Source organism: Mya arenaria, chromosome 3 (genome assembly GCF_026914265.1).
Source record: "Mya arenaria isolate MELC-2E11 chromosome 3, ASM2691426v1".
Taxonomy (NCBI): domain Eukaryota; kingdom Metazoa; phylum Mollusca; class Bivalvia; order Myida; family Myidae; genus Mya; species Mya arenaria.
In genome coordinates this window covers 14,036,941-14,060,728 of record NC_069124.1, presented here as the reverse complement: position 1 = coordinate 14,060,728, position 23,788 = coordinate 14,036,941, and the positions used below count along the sequence as shown (strand labels likewise).

General features: G+C 36.3%; 1 protein-coding gene across 6 annotated transcripts in view; it reads right to left on the bottom strand.

The window, feature by feature from the left end:
* Window positions 1-23,788, bottom strand: part of LOC128227282 (neurobeachin-like) — a 144,108-nt gene that overhangs the window by 59,946 nt on the left and 60,374 nt on the right. For all 6 annotated transcript variants that reach the window (XM_052937666.1, XM_052937669.1, XM_052937668.1 and 3 more), the window contains 5 exons: window positions 23,075-23,183; window positions 22,490-22,656; window positions 20,983-21,104; window positions 19,513-19,656; window positions 18,892-19,028 (listed from right to left, as the gene is read on the bottom strand). In XM_052937666.1, coding sequence (XP_052793626.1) covers window positions 18,892-19,028; window positions 19,513-19,656; window positions 20,983-21,104; window positions 22,490-22,656; window positions 23,075-23,183 — 679 coding nt within the window. The remainder of the gene's footprint in view (window positions 1-18,891; window positions 19,029-19,512; window positions 19,657-20,982; window positions 21,105-22,489; window positions 22,657-23,074; window positions 23,184-23,788) is intronic.

The following is a 23,788-nucleotide window of genomic DNA, read 5'->3' as shown; positions in this document are numbered from 1 at the left end:
TGTTTCGATACCTTTCTTTCCAACATGGTCGCACAAGAATAAGGACTCCGTCATACTGGGTTACGTCAATTTGTATTCAATATCTTTGAAACTGCGTTCATTGAATTTCTTAAATTGAAATCACTACATTTATGATTAGCCTTTGTCAACGTGTGCCATTGCATGTCTTGACAATCACCGTGTTTTTACTTCGTTTATTTTCAAATAGTAACAACAAACGGACATTTTGAATCCACAAAAATCATAACAGACGACGTCTTCATCCGCCTCTTCATCATCTGAATATTAACACATCAACATCCATTCCTTAAATTAACGGCCTTTCGGCAATTGCGATTACCATCCGATGAACGCAACATATTCGGATATGCTCGGATCGCGTATAAATATACAAACATTTATCTTGTTATTGTTTTCATTGTGTAAGCAGGCCACGAAAAAACTTATATCAACATGTTTGAAAAGTGTTAATTTATGATTTGTTATAATATTATTGCCACTAGTGTTTCAATTTTACGTTAAAAACCAACTATGAAGTTGTTAATTTTTTCCCGCGTTGTTATGAAGTCATATGACAAACTATTTCCGGTTACGGTCGGGTCGTTCTATTTACAGAATAGGTGAGAAAGAATTACTGAATTATTTTTTGAAATGAAATAGTATTTTTAACGATTTAAAAAATAAATAATGAACTTTTGGTGTGAATATAATTCATTCCTTAAATAACACTAGCTTAAACGAGCCTGCTGGTAAATTGCATTGAGGTTCTCTCGGAGTGTACAGCTACCAGGATGTTTTCATTTATTGGAGACTTATGATTATGGATAATAAGCCAAGATAAAACAACGGACAATTAGGTGATTACACGGTACACCAACATCAATAAGGCAATACACACCTGTATGTTATTGTCTGCGAAGATAAGCCATGATTTAATTCAGGAAGAAGGTGCAGGTCTTGGCGTCTCTCAAACATACATAGAACAGGTATAACGTTTCCGCTGCATACTATGCTTACCACAACAGAAAACGCTACATTGAATTAGAATATTGCATTACTTTATATCTTTTTGAGCAACTATCATTGTTTCCTCAAATGTTCTAGCTCATTATTTTGTAAAAGTAAAGTTTACCAAATCCATACATATTATATATAATGGCCCCAAGAACGATCTATATCACTCATATGTACTATGGCTTACAAAAATAAACCTTCAAACTAGCCTGGCCTGTATTATGCCAGCAAGGCTTTTCATTTTTGCCGTGACCTACTTTTTGACCGAACATGGAACTAAAACTACTGTTCATGGAAACAAACATTCTGACCAAGTTTCAAAATGAATGAAAGGGATGAAAATGTAGAATCTATGGTGTACACAGTTTTCTTTCTAATACTAGTACATGAAGTTAACCTTGTGACCATCAAGACCCAATATCGAACTTCAACAAGATGTCACACATATTAAATATTCTTACCATTACTGACGTATTGTCATCGACAACGAAAATAGCATCCGAATCACTTTCTAAAATGTCAATATTATACTAGAAACTTTCAACTTTTACATGACTATTTTACTGATGTGTGGGACATTTGAATTTCACTACCAGCATGCATTTATATATGACATATATTAACAATACTCCGGTCACATTGAGTGAAATTGTTAGGTTCTAGGCCTGCATTGTTCATGTTTGTCCCTTTATCTTTCCCTACAGTCTTGGTGTCGTAAACTTGACCTTGGTCCTGTAGCCTCTGTTCTAGACCGGTATCCCGTAGCCTCTCGCTAGGCATGGGTACCGCAGCTTATGTTCTGGACCTTAATACTTTAGTTTCTAAATTTGACCTGGGTACCGTAGCCTCTGTTCTAGACCTGGGTCCCGTAGCCTCTGTTCAAAATCTGGTTACCGTAGCCTCAGCACTAGAACTTGGTACCGTAGCCGCTGTATTCTACTGGGAACCGTAGGCCCTGCACTAAACTGGGTACCGTAGCTTTTGTTCAAAACCTGGGAAGCGTAGCCTCTGCACTAAATATGAAACTGGGTAACGAAGCCTACCTCTGCACTTGACCTGGGTACCAGTACAGATGCTACGGTACCCAGGTATATAATAGAGGCTACGGTACCCAGGGCAGGTCTAGTACAGAGACTTACCCAGGTATATAATAGAGGCTACGGTACCCAGGTTTATAATAGAGGCTACGGTACCCAGAGCAGCTCTAGTACAGAGACTACGGTACCCAGGTATATAACAGATGCTACGATACCAAAGTCTAATACACGGCCTACGGTATCAAAGTCTAGTACAAAGGCTACGGTACCCAGGTATAAACAGAGGCTACGATACCAAAGTCTAATACAGGGCCTACGGTATCAAAGTCTAGTACAGAGACTACGGTACCCAGGTATATAACAGAGGCTACGATACCAAAGTCTAATACAGGGCCTACGGTATCAAGGTCTAGTACAAAGGCTACGATACCAAGGTATATTACAGTGGCTACGGTACCCAAGTATAGTAAAGAGGCTACGGTACCAAGGTATAGTACAGTCTATGGTACCAAAGTCTAGTACAGACGCTAGCAAGTTTGATCAATTGTAAGACATACACCAAGTAGTAAGATGGTTGGTATGCAATACTTACATTGCAATGTATTGTCACCAGCGCATAAATGGAAAAGAATTATGTGCATTAACGAACAAAATATTGCTTAGAAATTTAAGGTAAGCCAGAAAAGCAATTACTAAATGAGTGGAGTCCCACAGGGTTTTAGTATAACGTATGACACAATACATACATAACTGAAACACTTAACTGCAGTAATTATAACGGATACATATTCGTCTGATTGTTTTCTAATGTCATTAGCGCTAAAACAGTGCAATTTAGTTGTGTTTGAAAGCTCCCATACATGGTCTGTGCGGACTCACACCATCTAATTAAAATAACACTAAAGGGACATGGCTGAAAGGCAACAGCTAGGTTTAGTTTAATGCCCCCCTCCCCCGGACAATATGGCCATATAAGTTATGGTCAGTGGAGAACCTTAGGCAGGAACCATCTTGTGCATTGTTCGACTGAAACTCATATCAACACTAATGAAAATGGCAGAAATGTTTTAACATGAAACCAACATATTTCCAACAAAGATATAGGCTTATAAAACCTGAATTTTGTCATATACATGGGGCAGACCGATGGCTTGACGATAGGGGCTCCAAACGAAGTATGGGTTAGGAGCATACCAAATGGAACTGTTAGCTAATTGTTGATTTTAATGGTGTATTGTATGCATATTTCCCATACCATATTGACATATAGTTTTCACTTGGACAATTCGTGTGTACTTATCAGTTTCGGTTGTATCAATAATATACATCTGTATGTATAAATCTACATCTTATCGGCCTCTAACGCCCCAGTTTTCATTTGGCTGTTCCAAGATATCAATACCAGCAATTGCAGGTCCTACCCTGTGAATCTGCACTCTATTCTTGGAAGTTTTGCTTATGTTGTTTTTGTCTTCCATGCGAGTCGCCGTTGGACCTTTGTTTATATAACGTGTGTGTGTGTGTGTGTGCGTGTGGGTGTGCGTGTGCGTGTGTGTGTGATGGGATTAATGAGAGGATGGGCTCTCTTATACGTAGGCCAAGCCAACGCGGTAGCCTCAATATAACGTCTACAGACGAATCTGACTGCAAGTATATATTATAAATGTTCATGTCCTGTTCTGGATAGTTCTAGTTTTTTGTGTTGACATCATAAGTGTTTGGTAAGATATAAGTTTCGTGGTTTTAAAAGGGATTTACCACAAAAGTTATGGCGAATCGTTAATGTCATAATTGCCAAAGAAGGTAAATAAATTACTTTTCATATATCAATGTCATACAGAAACGGCGAGTCAATGAAGAGGTTTATTGTTGACAATAATGGGGATCGCTCGCGTCGTTCGTTCTTATGCGCAAAAATATGCTCGAGCATTCCATAACGGTGTCAGTCGTGACTAAAGGGCAACGTGAGCACAATAATATGAGAACAGTATTTGGTAATCAGGGCATAATTAAGGTGATTATTATGTCTTTTGTTTCTGAGTTTTTTATAAGTTCACTCCGTTATTCAGGTCTCCGATGTTACCTTTTTATCGGCAATTTAAATATGAACCAAATACAATGCTTGTCTTGTAATGGTTGAGTTGTTGTTTTTTGCCTTTAAACGTCTGTTCCACTAAAACATCACAGTAAATGTATGGATATTTTAAGATGGTAGGAAGTTGTTACATTAATATTCATCGACGCGTCTTTGTATTACATGGCCCCTGAATCATATTCAAACACTGTTGATAAATGTTGGGACAAGTGCCCGGTTCAGGTCAAGTGCCCGTACTAATTTTAACCCATAGTGGAATACCAGTTAGCCTGACCGTTCTCTTGCGGTAACCCAGCCATTTCTAAAATATATATATAATAAACATGTTATCTGTGTTGTTGTATAGTAATGTTGTGTGTTTCTTGCCGTGTGCCTATCAGATCTTGAACCTTTTGTCTCTAGCCAGGGTTATTAATACATTTTTAGCTAATGGGCTTGTCCCTGTGCGGTCATTGTATTATTTACCTGGTTTGCTGACAGTTTAAAGCGGTAACCCCAACATGTATTTCTAAAAACGTATTGTCTTGTCAATTTCACATTTTGGCATTTGTTCTTGGACTTACTTAACACACTCGTAAAGACCGTAGGATTTTTAGGCTTGGCTTATCCTGGTAGTTTCGTATTTGTTAATTTGTAATACAATAAAGATTTTCCAAGTTGTTGAGCATAAGTGAAATATTATATAGATAGATAATAAACTGTTTAAACACCAATGTATTTCATTACTGATTCAAGAAACAATTCATCATATAAACGTTTTATAATACAGGACATTTATGTGTTTTCACTCCCATGGTAGGGTTTTGACAAACCACATCAGGTTAAAATCATATAGACGTTAGATGAAAATACAATCAAGTCTGAGTCAGATAATGAGTAAAGGCCACTAAATGTCTAAAATGGATGAATGTAAATATTAAAGATTGAGATGAGTTATTGTTTCCAACTGTCGTCAGGGCTTCGTGGCATGCCCTATGTAAGGTATATGGCTGACACTGGTCTATGACTGATGAGTTCAAGATTCTTGTCTCGCAACTGTTTTTAATGTAAAGTTACTTTTTATAATTATCAGAACGTTGTTTTTTATGTCAATTATAAAGTTGCCAAACAACATAAATAAGGACCCCGCGGGAAAACATAGATATGTAAGACATTCACAGACCAAGCAACATGCACAAGCTTCGTGACAAGTTCACCGAGATCCCGTTGGTAAATTCCACGATTCCATGATTCCATATATAGATCCATGATTCCATAATATAGCGGGATTCTAAGTTCTTCCTTTATTACTGTCGCTTGAAACAATTTGCTTTTATCATCAGCTGCATAAAAATCATTTCCTGTGCGGAAACGTTCACTGTCTGTACGGATTTGGAATTTGGGCAATAATTAGCGATGGCAAACTGAACCAGGAGAATTCAATCATTTTCTTTATCTCTACTCGCTAAGCACAGCAAAATATATCGCACATATTTCTTCTGTTTAACTTAATTTTCTGTTGACGTAAATAATTTTCAAAACAAATATTCTATTTTTTTGAGTGTCAGCAGCAGGGATATATATAGTATACAACGTTATTTCAAAACAAAAAGCATAAACTGACACGGAAAATTCAATTTGTCTTGTGCAACAATTGTTTATTACGAGGAAACATACTTACATTAGAAAAGCTCTACATAAAACAACGATGTAATGAACAATTAAATTATAACCATCTACAGATGGAAATTAAAGCTTGTTTGAATGTCACCGCGAGGCGGGAGCAATAGATCACGAAAAAGCTGACATTATTATGCAGGAGCCGGACAGCGAACGTTATATACCGGTATTTTACAGACCACCGAACAAAGACGCGTCTCTTTGAGGTCGGTCCCAATTAGGAGAAATATCATCATAAATACACCTCAGGAACTCTCACCTGTATAATAAATTCTACTCATTTCAATTCAATTCCAATAAATTAACCCTAATAATCTTGTTAATATTCGGTTCTTCTAATATATCACACGCACGATCATGGCGACTGCTCATCCGGTGTTCGTTCTGCTTCAACAATGAATTACCTACCGCTATTTGCATTTAGAACTTGGATGTATCGACAGCAAATAAAACATGGCTCATGCATGTTAATGAATTAAATAAAACAACAGGGACTAGACCTACCTAATAAATATTTCAGGCATCCAGACCAAATCGCAACAACGAGGACGTAGAGCGAAGACATACTTAAATTCTTAGTATAAAATTGGTTTTCTTACAAGAACAAAGAATGAACAGGAAAGCATTGCCTTTCTTTGGAAATAGAACGCAATATATGTCGTTGCAAAGGTAAGAAAAGAAAAATGTACAGCATAGAACAAAGGAAATGTCAAGGAATGAACCAAACCCACCGTATTAAAACTACCGTTAATTACTTGTATTCAAGGTATCGTTCCCTCGAAAATCGCGTAAATGTCAGGTGTAATTAGCATTATCTTATCAGAAATACAATGAACAATGGCACTGCCAAGAGGCTGTAAACACCTTTCTCCGCAATAAATACAATAACTTTTTAAATGCATTCACGTTCGACTTCAAACAAACTCCTGTTGTCGTTTTTTTGCTGTTTTATCTGTTGTTGTATTTTACAGAACGCAGCATTATATTCTTGACAATTCACCACTAGAAACCTTTAGCATTTTGTTTTCTATGAATTGGCTTATCGCGGACCACAGTTTCCTTCCAGGAAAACGGTATATATCGAGCTGGTTCTATCAACTCGTTTCGGTGGAAACAAATGTTGGTCCACCCCGAGTGTTGTACTTGCCCGCTGTTTTCAGAATCCAACATAATTCCAGGCACGCTTTCAAGCTGCTTTAACACCAGGAGGGAAAGTCTGAGAGACGATAACATGGAGTTCCTCAGTAAAACCTCTTACAATTTTATATACTTCTAAAATATACCCTACATAAATTGTTAAGTGATTAAGAATTACGTTAATGGGCACCCGAGGAGCAAATGCGCCACAACGCATGCCAGATCCAATGTAAAATGAACACACAGTAGCTTGTTAATGGCATAAGCATGTAGATGGTACAGAGTTTAAATGATTTATTGGATGAAAGATGGGTTATGAGAGCTGGAAGTGGGTGTCATAAGTTTTATGATTGGATTCATTGCACTCAAATCATCGGAACAAATCGCTTCCAATGCCTCCCACAGTCAAGGCTACAGGTAAGTCCATAAATGAATCCATTTGCTTTTGGAATAACTCATGTATTCTTACGATAAAAGTTGAACGGTGTGCCGCAAAACGGACAACATCTTGACAGGTCGAACAAAAAGAAGGAAAAAAACTTTTTCATGAAAACATGGTGTACTATGCTGTCATTCTCGACTTGACTAAGCCATAATGGGATTTATTATGATGTCTTTACAAGGCATCAAAACTGACAACCCTCTTGTAAAGTAATGGACTTCCATTTACAGCCCCTCTTGTCGAGCCGTGATAAAAGAGAAAGGCCATTGTGTTACTCGTTGTCTTGAGTAAGGAAGAGTGCGCTTTCAATGACAAGATTGCAAATTGAAGAGGATTACTGCTCATTTGTCGTCGGCATCAAACAAGATCAACAAAGGCACATTCTGGGGCAGGAGACATTCGAGAGGCCTCAAGATGGAGACCGTATTGATGGTAAACTAACGAAGGCTCAATCTGCTACTTGATACGCACACTTCACTGAAAACGACATAATCGCAACAAAAGATTGAACAGACAAGTGATTTTTATCTATGTTAAAGAAGTTTTAAATAGTATTGACTTAGTTCTAAATTAAATAAGTGTTCTTGGGCTACATGTTAAATTTATAAAAGAACAAATGCGCTGCAAGACGAATGCCAAAGCTTGTTCGTATTTTTTCCTTTTCTTTTTTTCAATCAAGAATAATAGTTAAGGACCTTGCTTAACATGTATGAATTGTCTCTGACAACATGTGCACCGCGTTTAATTTGAATATCTTGAACGGGGTTTCAGTTATGGCCAATGTTAAAGGTCTTTGCACTACGACGACGGCGACGACACCAAGCCTATGACAATACTTATAATTAATTTTCGTCAAACAAACAGACGGGCTAAAAAAGTTGCGTTCGCTCTTTTACGAAACCGTCGAACGATACAGACAATCTCTTGAAACAACAATAATAATTTTTGTAACTTCTGGCAAGACGTTATAAATGCCTCTGCTACTAAATTACAAATGCTAACTAAACAAAACCTCCAACGAATGGAATGTTCAAGCTGTCAAATTTTGAGTCGACGTAATATATGTGGCTCTGCAATTGGAAACATATTCCAGCAATACGCAAAAAGTCAAGTTGGAGTCAGAATGAAATAGATGAGATGTACCGGAAGCAACTCTGAAAAGAAGCAATGGTTCCCTGCAATGGCTACAGACACAGAACAGAATCTAGGCAAGCGCAGAACAATGGCATAATTCTTGGCGCCATAATGCTAAAATATGCAAAAAGGAATGAGAAAGTTGAGGATACGTTATGCCTTGTGCTATCAATTATCTAAATTGGTGTAGGTCTATTACATGAGATGGGAGACAAAATTACATAATCAGTGTCACTGTCAAACAAACAGGTCTAAAAACATTTCTTATGTCAAAAACAAAAGATGGGGTGAATAGGTAGCATTAAATGTTACGCATACTCGAGTATTCTTAGGGGTTTTGCTCTGAACACGTGCCTGCCGGGCCATATGTGTACTTAAAAATGTTTATTAAAAATATATATAATTAGTTTAGGTCAAGTATCTGCACATAACAATGAACAGGCACTTAAACAAATTGCGTTTTAATAATGACTTGGTTCGAGACTCAGGGAAATATTACTTATCATACTATCACGTATGTGGGAGCCTGAAACGACACGTGTCAACACCATGAAAATGAAAACAAAAGGAAAGTATTTCAAGTGATGAACTTTCCAAGAATAATTACTTTTTCTGATTGAACGTAGCACGTGTAATTTGTTAAAGACCTGTTAATACGGCGTGCGGATGGATGTCGGCGGGCGTTGACAAGCGGGTCTAGGTCGATCGCTGCCTGGGATCGAGCGGGAACATTTGACAGTAGTCCTGATGGAGCAAACCACACAGACTGGCGGATGTTGACAGCAGGATAAACTGGGGGAATCATTTACAGTTACAAAGCATGCGTACTAAACGTCGTAAAAACAAACATGAAGAAGCTGAACTGATTTTCGATGCCTCGTTCTTTTGTATAATTTATCCATACTGTCAAACTGTTTCAGAGAAGAAGTATGGTGTAACCCTAAATGCCTGCAATTATTGTCCCATTCTTCCTGTAATGGTTTAATGGACGGAAAAACGATCGTGTGTTGGTTTATCTACAATTCCTGATCTGACAGAAATTACAGGCCACGCACATGCAGGGCCATTTATTTCTCATATTTTCTTCGATTTACTCCGGCGATTAGACTTGGTTACCCGTTAAAAGAAATTTAGAGATAGTTAATTAAAGCTTAATACTGAAGCATTATACGGTTCGCGGTGATAATAATGGCAATTATGTCATTTAAAACAATGTTTAATAATAGATGTCGTCAATATTTGTTGTAGTAAGAAGCAAATGAACGTCGTTTTGAGAGCATTCTGGAATGAAAAATGACTAGGGACGATATTATTTCACTTAATTTCACACTGAAAGTTAATAATGAACGACATCAGACAGTTGCTGTTCATATTTATAGAGTTGAGAAAGAAGTAAGACTTCAAACAGATCGCTTACAGCATTGGAGGAAAACCACAACATAAATTTTGAGGATATCGGTAAGTTTTAAGTGATGGATAGAAATTCAATGAAATGCAGTTGACGTGTGGTTAACTCACGGTGATAGTGTGACTAAATATAAGTTACATAAACACTAAACCAAAATATTTAAATCAAAACGGTCTAAACAATCAAATTTTGGTATTATGCCAGAAATGTTTTATTATATTATCCTTTTAATTATCCATTTAGATCATTTTCATCTTACTCGTAACAGCGCAAAATAGTTTTAATTATTCAAATTGCATTTATGCGAGTCCATAAATTAACCACAAAAGATAATTTCATTCAGCCTTTGAAGAATTACTGACCAGCCCTGAGCCGTCGTGACGATAATAAATTTTCAATTTACATAGCGTTTTCCATTCTATTGGAGTTATTTCTCTTCAATTGCTCTCGTAAATATTTCCACCATAGTCTATTTGTAATATATCACGACAGAATAGGAAACCCGAGCCCCAATAATTTCTAAACCGTAAGTTATCGCAATAAATTAATAAGTCGCGAGATCGGGAAGCCTGTAATCGTGTGGACAATCAGCACAGCTCGGTCCGTCGCTCACACGGTCCTGGGAAACTCGACACCACATTAGAGAGTAGGTAGAAGATCGAGAGAACCGACCGTTTGTCAAAATTTTCATCAATTCGTAATCCAATAGGCTCTTGATCCTCCTACAATTCAACTGTTGGCTTTGCAAATGTGCATGGCGCCTTCACAGCGCTCACTAGAGCACGATTTATTTGGAAGTAATTAATTTATGAGCATTTTTGATTTTGGTTGTAATTGTGTTGTTAATCATCGTTTGAAATGCACACGAGTTCATGTCTCTTACTGTAACCGTGATGCAGCACGATCCTTTGTATGAACTAATTATTAAGATGCTTAAGGTTTTTAAGGTTTGTAGGAATGTTGAGGTCTGTATTTAAGCCATTATTAATACAAAGACAATACTAAGAAATCTGAAACGGCAGACATTTTTCAAATGCGAAATATTACATAGCAAAATACAAAGAAGATGAATTCAGAACTGCCATTCCTGCAGCACTCATTGATAAACGCTATGTTAGTGTGTTTGCGCGCGTGTGTGTGTGCTTTGCTGATAGTCTGTTCGGTTAGGATTTTTTAAAAAGTTAACAATATTAGTTTAACTGCTAGGCTTGTCTCTGTGGTTTCGATTGCATGATTGCATTTGATAATCAATATAAGGCACAATGGAATAAGATAAAATTTACATTCATGATTCTAAATGTCTCCTTTAATCGCACTTTCGTGCTCAGCCTATGCAATCAATGTGTCAGACAACAAACGTATAAATCACCAATCTGTCCACCTTATATTTGACACAACATTATTAAAATTCATTGTAAAATAAAAACAATACGGCTTAAATGAATATACTTCAAAGAGTTGTTATAGCTCATTGCATTGGTGCCTTAAACAGTTTTCATTTCGCATAAATACAATATATTAACGTGTCATTAATGATAACGCGGATATGGCCGAAGAAAACCAGGCAAACCCAATAACCAAAAGAACAACATCCTTCAATGCACTGGAGATGGTTCAATACGCGACCACACCATCTAAAATTTAATTTAAAGTAATCGTAATTAATCATATATAATTATGTATTAAAAACGTTCATTGTATTTAAAACAAGTCAGCAAAACTCGAAGTGCAATCTATGTAATGTTACATAAACTGAAACCCTTAGAAAAAGGGCCATAACTTGTCTAAGCACATTAACTAACACAACCCCAGATATAAAATTCCTCTAAAGTTGCATGACACTTGCTCATATACTTATTGAGAAATAGGTGACGAAATGCTTTATGCAAATTTCAAAGAGGCCATAAAGGTTTCACCACTCTGGCCCCCATACGTTTGTGGGATATGCGTAACACAAGATTGCATGCTCTTTATGCCACATTTTCACTCATTTAAGGGCCATAACTCTGCACTTAAAGACGCACACTCAACCAACAGGTGCACAACTTCACACGCCGCTGAACAGTTCGGTAAAGTTTCATCACTATGGTAAATACACTTCTAGAGAAGCATGTGACAAATGTCATGCTCTATGGATTTTGAGCAGACGGCATTAATGTTCGTTTGCACTTTTTGGAAAACCAAAACACAAGCCCCAATGGCCATTTCATGAAACATCTGAAGATTTTTCTTAACTTAAGTCAATTCGTTAAATGTCAATTCGTTTGAAGTCAATGCTGGTTAACATACCTGTAAAGTTTTGAGACTCTGGCTCAAAGATACCATACCAGTGACAAACTAACAAAATTACGTTGATGTTTAACCAATATAGAGAAAAAATGGAATGCAATATTGTTTAATATAATTAAAGATAAACGCATGTACCATAAATCGAATTGCGTAATTGCATTAAAGCCTTAATTATCAGCACTGTAATCACGTACTGGAACAATTAAAGCTTAATGCATAAATAACAATAAATAATGAACGAAGATGAACTATAAAACGCCTCTGCAGCGCATATATTCGAACTTGTATAACAACCACTATTTCGTTACTGAAGGCCAAAAAAAGAAGAACCGGAATTCTGTACCAAAACCGACCTATATCAGGTTATCACTTTTGTAGGAACAATTTTAACAAGTTTACTCAAAAATGGTTTGTTTGTTTTTTTAAATTACGAAAAAATCCTCCATACTGCAAAAAAGTGTAGGGTCGAGAGGAAAACATAGGGTCTGTAAGGTAAGTGGAAACAAACAATTATTTTTTACGCCTAATATCTCTGGATGCATTTCAAAACCATCAACATAAAACCAGAATGTATTATTTACAGTTACATTTGTGATCATCACAGTTATATACGGACTAAAACACCGAACATGTCATAATTAATATCACAATAATAATGAGAATTTATTGAAAGCGTTCCATTTAAACGCATCTGTGAGTGACAACCAAGAAGCAAACTTTCAACTTCAATATGAATTACAACTTCCATAAATCAAATCTACCAACTTTATACCTTTCAGTATGCAAATTAATATATTAATATTTTGTTTCTTAACTACAACGTTAACGTTGAAAGCCATATCTCATTTTCGATGAAATATTTAAAACAATGCATCTCCTTGGCGTACACATCACTTCCTTTTTGAGTCTGCAGGTGGTCTGTTTATTTGCCAAAATACAAAAAAATACAAACACACATAAAGATACATGGACATGAAAAACGAAATGATATTAATTAAGCCTCCGAATTCCACTATCCTTTACTTTTTGCAAATGATTTTAAAGAATGTGACCATAGATGGTTTTATTTATTATTTTACTATACGATGACAAAGCAAGTGTTCTGAAATAATAAAAGTATCAGGCATCGATGGAGGCTAAACATAAAAAGCTTAAACAATTGGACTTGTGCTTTGGTTTTTGGAAAGTTGTACCCTGCTCACTAACAAGGGAGGTCAATATTATCAACAAACGCAACGGTCGATTTAACATCTGTACCATTAGAAGACGATTGTGTTGTGTTAGACCCTTTTTGCAATGGTGTCTTGTTCATCATATTAAATGATTTTTTCCAACCTCAGTTAAGTCTTCACTACACGAACCAACGAAAGGTTGATTACTTTGCACGTTCTGGATGAGAGTCGAAAGAACAAAAACAAGTCAAGGACACCACATCAGACGACTCTTAAAAACAAGCCAAGAACACCACAGCAGACGGCTTCACTAAACAAGCCAAGGACACCACATTAGACGGCTTCATAAAACGAGTTAAGGACGCCACAGCAGACGGCATCATAAAACAAGCCAAGCACACCACAGCAGACGGCTTCATAAAACAAGTAAAGGGCACCACAGCTGACGGCCTCATAAAACAAGCCAAGGACACCACAGTAGACGGCCTCATAAAACAAGACAAGGACATCACAGCAGATGGCTTCACTAAACAAGCCAAGGACGCCACAGCAGACAGCTTCATAAAAGAAGTTAAGAACAAAACAGCAGACGGCTTAGTAAAACAAGTTAAGGACACCACAGCAGACGGCCTCATAAAACAAGTCAAGGACACCACAGCAGACGGCCCCCTAAAACAAGCCAAGGACATCACAGCAGACGGCTTCCATGAAAACATGCCAAGGACAACAAAGCCGTCGGCTTCCTTAAACAAGCCAAGGACACCAAAAGCATACGGATATCCTAACAAACTGAATACGAAGGAGGACCACACAGCATACTCTTGTCCGCCTTTAATGTCCTATCATTTACGCTGCCGTAAATTCATCTCCGCAGTGTCATCATGTCTGCATATATTTTCTCTTCAAAAACTCTTTATAAAAGGTTATTAATTTCAATAATTTAATGTTTTTGCTTACACCTTAGGCCAAGAAAGTAAATGATAGATGAACGCATTATACGCTTTAGAGAGCAAGCGGGATGAAGATGCAATACGAATAATTAAACGTGTCTATTATAGTATTGCCCTGCACAGTCATATAGCCTTAATGATTCAATGAACTATTTCTTCCGACCTATTTTTGTCTCCGTATCAACAGTCTCATTGTCAATAAATAAAGTATGATTTTCCTTTATTAGATGGAGGGAAAGTTGAGTACATGATACAATTTTTGGAATCTATCCGATATTCTGTATACCAATCATCAAATCAGCACGAGCTCATCCACCCGTTATTTCGTCGAGGTTGAGAGCTCAAATGTCTTCGTGGATACATTCATCCATTGTTCTGGCTTCCATAACATTAATGTAGATATTTATTTTTTTTGATGTTGAATTCACATTAAAGTGTAAGGAATTACAACACATTCCACACATAAGCATAAATAAGTGAATAAAACAAAACATGAAGTTATTCAGTCTTATATAATAAATAAATTACCAATTTGTCAACATTTCCTTCGATGTCCATCACGAGACTCGGCAATCACATGACCATGATGATGACGATTTATTCTTATTTTAGCATCGGAATCACATTGTTTATTTAGTTGAAACCAAATGTTGTTAGGTAGACAATAATTTTAATAACTAAAATAAATTAATATATTTCACATGTGCTATCTGTTAGAGTTCTAACCAATCAAAATTGAAAAATAACAGCAGAATAAACTTACATTTGTGAGGTCGAATGTAGGTCAAGTGTTGTTGTTGTATTTTCGGAAATATTATCACGTGATTAAATTTGACTCCACTATGACCTAAGTAATGAATGTTTAGAATCGGATTCAATATCAAGGTAATCAAGTATGTATTCAGCATTTTCTGGTTTTGAAAATGTGTTTGTGAACTACATTCTACTTATTTACCTACAGTGTATACACATTAAATAACAGCGTGACATACACATGTCACGAATTCTGGTTAGATTTGGAAATGGCGTTTTTTAGCAAAGGTAATATATAACGTTTTCACTGGAGTTGTTAGCATATTCATCCACAGTTTCACTGACCGTTCTAAAACGTTAACTTATATTTTAATATGTTATTAATAATAATGTGGATTGAAGTGTACTGTTAATTTTGTTGTTATTTTTTTGATTCACTTATGTTTTTGTATGTTTAATTTTGGTGTTTAATCATTGTGCCACTAATATAACTAAATATATATGATAGTTGGCTATTCAGTTGCCCATGTACGTTCACTTTAACATAAACGTTCGTTTTAACTATCATAAAAAGTGAACAAACTCTAAATGAGAGAAGCATCACAACTATGTGATGATTTTTAAAAAAAACTTTCTCAGATGAATCACTGCGAAATTGAATCAAATTTGCCAGACGTAAGTACCCAGTTTAAGAGCATATTTGAACATCGTTAAAACGGAGTTAATGACTTGGTACACTCGCCTCAATTGACCCTGCACGACAACATGAAAGTAACACCTGAACGCTGACTATACTTAAAGCTAAATTTCGATGAAATGAGAGAGTTTCTTGGGCGGAGTGTGGACAATATAAGCCGTATAACCTTACCTATATAAATACTTGCCCTTTAGACCGCTCGACATTTGCAGCGGTGTTCAGGACAAGAAGAAAGGAGAAAATTAATGAGTCTCCACTAATTGATTGCCCTGCTCTGTAATTTATCAGAAGCCTATAATAAAGTTTTACATATACGGGAAATGATACCCTTCCAAGATGCAAAAGAAACAATACTCGAGCCGGAAGCTCAAATTACCCGAGGAAAGTCTTCAGCGAGCATTACTCATTGATACAGGAGACAGATGAAGAGGTGTGTACTTCAGGTGGCAAACCTGCATGGGTTGAATCAAGCGTCGTCATTTTTCTAAAAAAATAACGAAAATGATAACAGGCAAGACCCCAGTGACGCACCTCTAATAAATTTAGGCCTTGCTATTTTTGAAACCGTACAGAAGAGCTTACTTACGCGGAGAATGCTCAGGAATAAATCGTATCAAATGCCATCTTCATGATATGTCTAATTGCTGCATCGAGAATTTATTTCAAGATATATGGTAAATATATCAAACATAAATGAAATAGTTTTCATTGCAGTGTGCTGAAATATGATAAGTATTTTATAATGCAATTATGATGCACGCGTACACGAAAAATCAAATTAATGAAGATAAATATTGCATAAAGTTATGCAATTGGATGCTATATTGAATCGTGACGGCAGGTTTTGGTCTGTCACAATATTCAAACGATGACAAGCTGGAGGATAAACTGTATTAAACTTTTTATTGCCTCCTGAACCAAGGTGGTCTCTAAAAGAATTAAATTGAAATCACGACAATATGATACAATAATTGTATACCAGACACACGGGAAAGAATATGGGTTTAGAATCATTAGTTTTATGGAAACAAATACACGAAGAAAGCCAATTCAAATATCTTGATGATTGTTATTAAAGCTGAAATTAAGTATCTTTGTTGACAACAATATTATATGTTTTATTATGAACGCAAGATTCCCACAGATACTGAAGTGCTGGTTATGGTTTTATGTAAAGGATGTGCCTTATGTTTTGAGTAAACTGTTGTGAGTGTTTGCATTAAATCATGGCCATAAACAAGATAGCAAATTTATACCACAGAAGGTCCATGGAAAAAGAACAATCTTAAAACACTCACATAAAGTAATAACAAAACTAATGAGCTGGTATATGTTGTCAAATACTATACAAGTGTTATCTGTGAATAATAATTATATATCCTAAAGTTACATAACATAACCTAATACGATAGAGGATATGTTAAAGTCATATCAAACAAATAAAGTACTGGTGGAAGGAGGCGCCAACACAGGACACCATCTGAAGCTTAGATAGGGAAGACACAGGGGTTATCATGCCACGAGCCACACGCTGATAGTACAAGTACCTGTCGTCTGCACCAACCTCGAGTTGACTAGATTGTGAGTTTGTTTTGTTGTTTTGTTGTTTGTAGAATAACTGTTCTCAATAATAATTTCTAGGCCTACAACCTGTTGTATCTTGTGAAAGTAATTAAGTGGTTTATATAAAGGTTATAGATTTTATTTTAATCGGGGATAGGTCCGTGTTTTAATGAAACTAATGATGTTTGCTTCGCTGTAAATGGTTTTAGTATCATCTTTTGTCGTTGGTCAGTTTACCAAGAAGCAATTAGAGCGGTTGGTCAGATTACCAAGAAGCAATAAGAGCGGTTGGTCAGTTTACCAAGAAGCAATAAGAGCGAGCAGCAACCTATCGTTTTCTGGATTGCAAGTATGTTTTATTGTGTTGATCTTTTTACTCGTTTTGATGCTGCTGTTGCTTTATCCTTGTCTCACTGTTTAATCGAATGTATGACTGCAGAATTTATTGATTATCAATTTTCGTTATATAAGAGAATATACTACCGATATGTACATTGTAAAGTTGTGTACTTCAACAATTGGTTCACTAAAATATATTTTATAGACTACGTTGTATCCCCATAAACAAGTTGGACAGTCAGATTGCCCTGTATACTTCCCGTGAAAAACTCATCAGTGTTCATTTATCACACAGTAAACAACCGCTGTATCGCATATCGGCCATACACTGCTTCCAGCAAGACGACACATATTTGTCATGCTGCAGTTCTGGCAAGCTTGCATACACACGCACATACCGGGACATACAAGTAAAAAGGTATGCAGACTGCATGGGGGCTTTGTAGTGAGATCGTTACATTCCAGGAAACAATACCGTGAGCTAGGGTTACCTAAGAATGCGCCTTTAAATGATGTAAGCGACAAAGCAATTCACATAAATATTGAAAAAATACACATTTGTTGGGTATACAAAAACTCTCAATTCCAGGTGTTGATGTGATAATAAGAATACAACAAAACTCCACTTACCTTTCTGCATACAACGGTACATGAAGATGGTTGGGTCCTCTAAAAATATGCGCGATTTTTTACACTTTTTAACTCTTCCTCTATATACAAACGCCTGTCTGTGAAACAAGTTTGATATGGCTTATAATGGCTAATAACTGAATAATATACCCAACAACATCACCTCGTACCCAGATATTCATAAACAGAATAAAACGTTATCATGTCATGTCTTCAATTAAATGTTTTTACATAAAACCTATCCATTACTTATTGAGATTCATGTAAATTACATGCAACAACTTTTAAAAAGCTTAACAGAAGAATATGCCAAATATGTAGTATGCTTGGCTAACAATTTTCTTCGAATAATGGAAACAGGATTGTATACTCAAATACATGTTAAGACCTAAATGAAACACTGTATCCACTCTTTAAAATTCTTATAAATATATATTATATAAAAAAATCAGGTATTTATAACAACGGTGTTATCACTACTTTATGGTTGTATAGACAAACACTGAGGACATGTACAGTAGCAGTACACTTATATGGGCTATATGATTTCAAGCACCATCACCCTTGCCTACCTGAGGGTCTATTGTTTTGTTCTCTGAATCATCCTCATCCATCTCAAAGTACAGGTCTGTCTTGGTGATGGACATAAGGCCATTGATTGCAACCCCAGGGGCAACCAGCTTACATGTGGTCGACATGGCCACTGGACCTGTAAGTAAGAGATTTGATACTAAAGACCTGCAGCCAATTGAATAAATCTGGATAATTTATCTTTTGGTTAAATGATTTCATTGGTGTATGGCTATTATTGGATAAATAATTGAACAATCGACAACCATTTTAGCTAACCTTCAAAGAATTAACCATGTTCTTGCAATTGGCTATAGAAGATAGCTTATTGGATAAGGCCAATAAGCACTTATAGCCAAGAAATATTGAATGCTGATCAATATGCCATTAATGGCAACATCTGTGGGGCAATGACCTGACATGTTCTTACACTATTATAACTACCGCCCAACTACTACCTAACTTTTCCCTTGGAAGCCATAACAAATCAGCAGTATATTCAGATTGGAGGAAACAAGCTTCCAGGTAGATGAATGTCTTCCATTCCAAACCCCAAAACTCTGCCTATGGTAGACGACAGGTAAGGTTACCAGTATTTTATTGAAAGTGTATGCTTAACTTACCGGAATATTCCCTGTCAAACTCGGAAACATCTTCCATCAGCAACTCTTCATCAGTGTAGTCAGGTTGGAGGGACGATGCCTTTTTGCTCGCAAGGTGGGCATGGAACGCGTCCCGTGCCTGGTTGATAGCATCCTCTGTAGCTCCTGAATAGGGAAATGGTAACTAGTCAAAGAAGATAATACTTTCAAAATCATTCATCTTACTAGAGCAAAGTGCTTAAAGAAGACTATGAAATATTTTGTAATGTATCTATTGATAAAATGCTCAAGCTACCAAGGCGCCTATATTAACTAGATAATTAGTCGATAGTACACAGATGCCCCCACTTTCACCTTTGACACAAAACCAAGGGCCATTATTCCACCCATAGTGGATGACTGTGCAATATTACCAGTTCAATAACAAAAGAGTGGTTACATAAAAAGGCAATACCAAACTTTTCATCTTGAAATAAAGCAGTTACCATATTTGAACACTATAGTTTAATATGATGTAAAGACTTTCTTTCTATTTTAAGTAACAGTGGCCTTGACCTTGACCCCAGGTGACCAACTTCACTAGCAGACTTTTACCACATGCAGACTAATCAATTTGAGCTCATAATGACTCAAATTCAAGTAATTTTCTAGTTTGAGTGTAACCAGATTAATCAATTTGAGCTCATAATGACTCAAGTTCAAGTAATTTTCTAGTTATGTGTAACCCTAAATTCGATGCTCAATAACAAAAATTGAGTTAAGGGCCATAATTCTGCTTGAAACAGAGACAAACACAATCCCAAATGCTCAACTCTCTATGCTGGTAAACATTCCTCTTAAGTTTTATTACTTTGACTCACATACGAGATTCCATGCCGTATACACTTTTTTTAACTAAGTCAAAGGCAATAACTCTATTAACTGGAGGCAGCCACACGCCCCAGATACACAACTTAATGGACTGCTTAACAATTTCATAAAGTTTCATTACTCTAGCTCCCATACTTTTTGAGATATGCGTGACACAAGATCGCATACTCTATATACAAGGAGCAGCCATTCACAAAACCCTAGTTGCACCACTTCACACAGCTGCTCCATATTTTGTATTAATGTAAAGTTTCATCTCTCTGGCTTACATTTTTTGGAGATACCTTTTAAGCATTTATGAAGCCATGGTCATAATTCACTATTTTCTACATTTTTCTTTAGACCCAAATCATTATCAACTAACATCTTGAGTCTTAGGCTCACAAAAACAGTATTCCTAAATGCCTTTAAGTATCTTTAAAAGTTAATTTACACAAAAGACATGTGCTTTATATAAGAACAGATCATTTGTGAACAGTAAAATGTCCATGATTTTTTACCATCTTTGCGTTTTTACAACAATATTGGAATCTTGGTTTTCAAACCCTAATTCTCAGACTCAGACTCAAGACATTAGTGTGCCCTGGCTCTCAACCAATCAGATATGAGCTAATAGTTTACCATGTTCTAAGGCTGCCTTGAGTGTAGCCTCAGGGTGGGTGGAGCCGATGGAATTGCGTATAAACCGTCTCCGTCGGCGACTGTCATCTTCCCAGACATCAAGCTTCCAAAACTCATCATCGCTGGATAAACAAACAAAATAAGAGAAGTTTTGTCACATGAACAACTGTACAACAATAAAGGTGATTTCCGGAAAAATGATTCTTCCGCAGTACAAAACAGTCGCAAATATTAGAATACCGTAGCTGTATGGTATGAATGGGAATATTCATTAATAGCATTGATAAGTGTATTCTTCCTTTAGCCTTAAGGCACAAACAAATCACAAATGTTAAGAACTCAGTCCCTTTTAAAAAGGACTTGTCATAGATGGCATTGAGAAGTGCAACACTCTCAATGTCCCTTAGCACCAGCCCAAAAGGACCAGAAAATAAGTAACAACATACTGGAGTTTAAGAAGTATGGGGTAACTTCTTACTGCCTCCATACAAATTTTAAGTTATCAATGTTTCAGTCAGAAGACAAATTTAGGGCTTGTTTCAACAAAATTGAGATTCAAAATAGGTTAAACAGTAGGAATTAAAATGTCACATTTTAGTATTTTAGTCAAGGTGCAATAATCAAAGTCTTATGTTTAAAGGGCTTAGAGTCAAAATGAAAAACTTGTCCCATATCTGAATCGTTACAATTAGGCAGAGCTTAACTATGCTTTGAGAAGCGTGCAGATAAATTACAATGCTGTTCCCTTCATGAGCAATTGTAATTTAACATTGTCGTGATGACCTGGTACAAACTTTGCTTTGTCAAACACTACCATCATGATTAAATTAAACAATCACACAGAAGCGCACTTCTATAAAATCAATATCTTGGGTTGTGGTTGCAGTACTTACAAATAGATCATTTTTACATTTTTTTCCAATGTAAATATATTTTCAATGCATAGTCCATGATGAGTCCATGATGACGTTTTAAGTACATGTAGTAAGTTGCTGTTTTTGTTTTCATTTCTATAAAACTGTATTGATATTAATTTCAATATTCAGTGTAGGCTATCATAATTAACATAACTATCATGCAAACATATTTATAAATGCTAATAACATACAATAATTAGTATTAATATAAAATCAATGTATAGGGGAAGGAATCAAATGCAAACAATTGTTGAAACTTCCAAGTTATTGCTCTTGCTCTTGCATAAGGAATAGCATTTGAACTACTTCAAGTTTGTCTGGTTCTCCCAAAGTCCCATGATTGTTGGGCAGGATGTTGAGAACCTTATCAGGCAGTTATATGGCAAAAAAGTAGTACATCAACTGTCTATCAGCAGCTTCTTTATTTACTGTAAAGGTGAACAAGAACTATTTATTTGTTTGTCTGAATCTCCCCAAGCCCCATGCTCGTTGTACAGGATATTGGGAACCTGAAAATACAGTTTTATGGCAAGGACATAGTCATATCTATAAGTTGTTTATATATATATATACGTATAAGGATTAATTACTGTTTGTCTGGTTCTCCCCAAGCCCCATGCTTATTGGCCAGGATATTCAGGACTTTATCACGCAGTTTCATGGAAAGAAAGTAGTCCCGCCTTTTGGCTGAGGTGATTAGGTGGTCACACAGCTTTTCTTCCTCCCTACGATCCAACATCATCTGGGCACACAGGGACTGAAACATAAGAGATTTTAATAATGTAACTCCTTTATATGACATAGCTTGCTGACCATTCCTCTCATACATCTACAAACACATTCATGTACATATACTCTCGCATTTTTAGACATTCTAAGAGTAAGTCAAGATTATCCATACAGCCATCAGAAACATTCGAAAATATTACATCTAAAAACACAGTGGGGCTTTAGAACCTTTCCTATGAGTAACGTTAATATGCTTCGTAAAGTACTCCTTCATAACCTTCATTTATAACCCCTGAGTGTTAACAAATGACAATTTACACAATCAAAACATTTACACCAACGAGGTCTGAAATACACACTCAATGGAATAAAATTGCACTTAGTTGGCAAGCTTGAGAGGTAATGTGACTAAAATTAATGCCAGAGAAATCGACTAAGGAACTCACCTCAAACTCTGCATGCCTCTGTACATCCTCTGCTCTCATCCTGTTCAGGATAAAGTCAGCCTCATTTGCCACCCTCACAATATGGTCCCTGGTAGCGTGGGCTAGCAACCTGCAAATTAAGGGGACATGTACAAGCATAATGCCAGCAAAACAAAGTCAGAAAGATCGGCCCCAATTTTCCAAAAATCTTGAGCGTTACATGATTATTAAGTTTAGTAAAGTTACAAAAACAGTTTATAATGTGTCTTCATCAATGTCTTAGAACTCTTAAAGAAAGAGAACATTAAACAAATGTTACGAACACATAGATAATGTGCTTGATCCTGTTATCAGGAACTTAAGATTGTTCTAGAAACTGGGGCCCAATTTTGCAAACTTTTGTGAAACTGTGATTCCTCGAGCCTAAGGAATAATGTCTTTTCTAATTTACATTGTACAGGTAAGTAAATGCTGGAATTTTTATGTAAATCAATAGATATGTATTGTAAGCATGTATTATTTCTCAGAAGAGGTTCCCAATTATCATCAACTTATGGCCACAGTTTTTGCATGACTAAGAACCTGGGCACCGCTGTAAGATATCTTAGTCCTAAACCTTACACTGCTTAAAAGAGCTTGGGTACACCTGTCAAGTAACTGGCAGAATATATGTGAAAGCTGTCCTTTTATTGAAGCACAGTTTACGTCAAAAATAAGGTTATGCCTGGATATTTC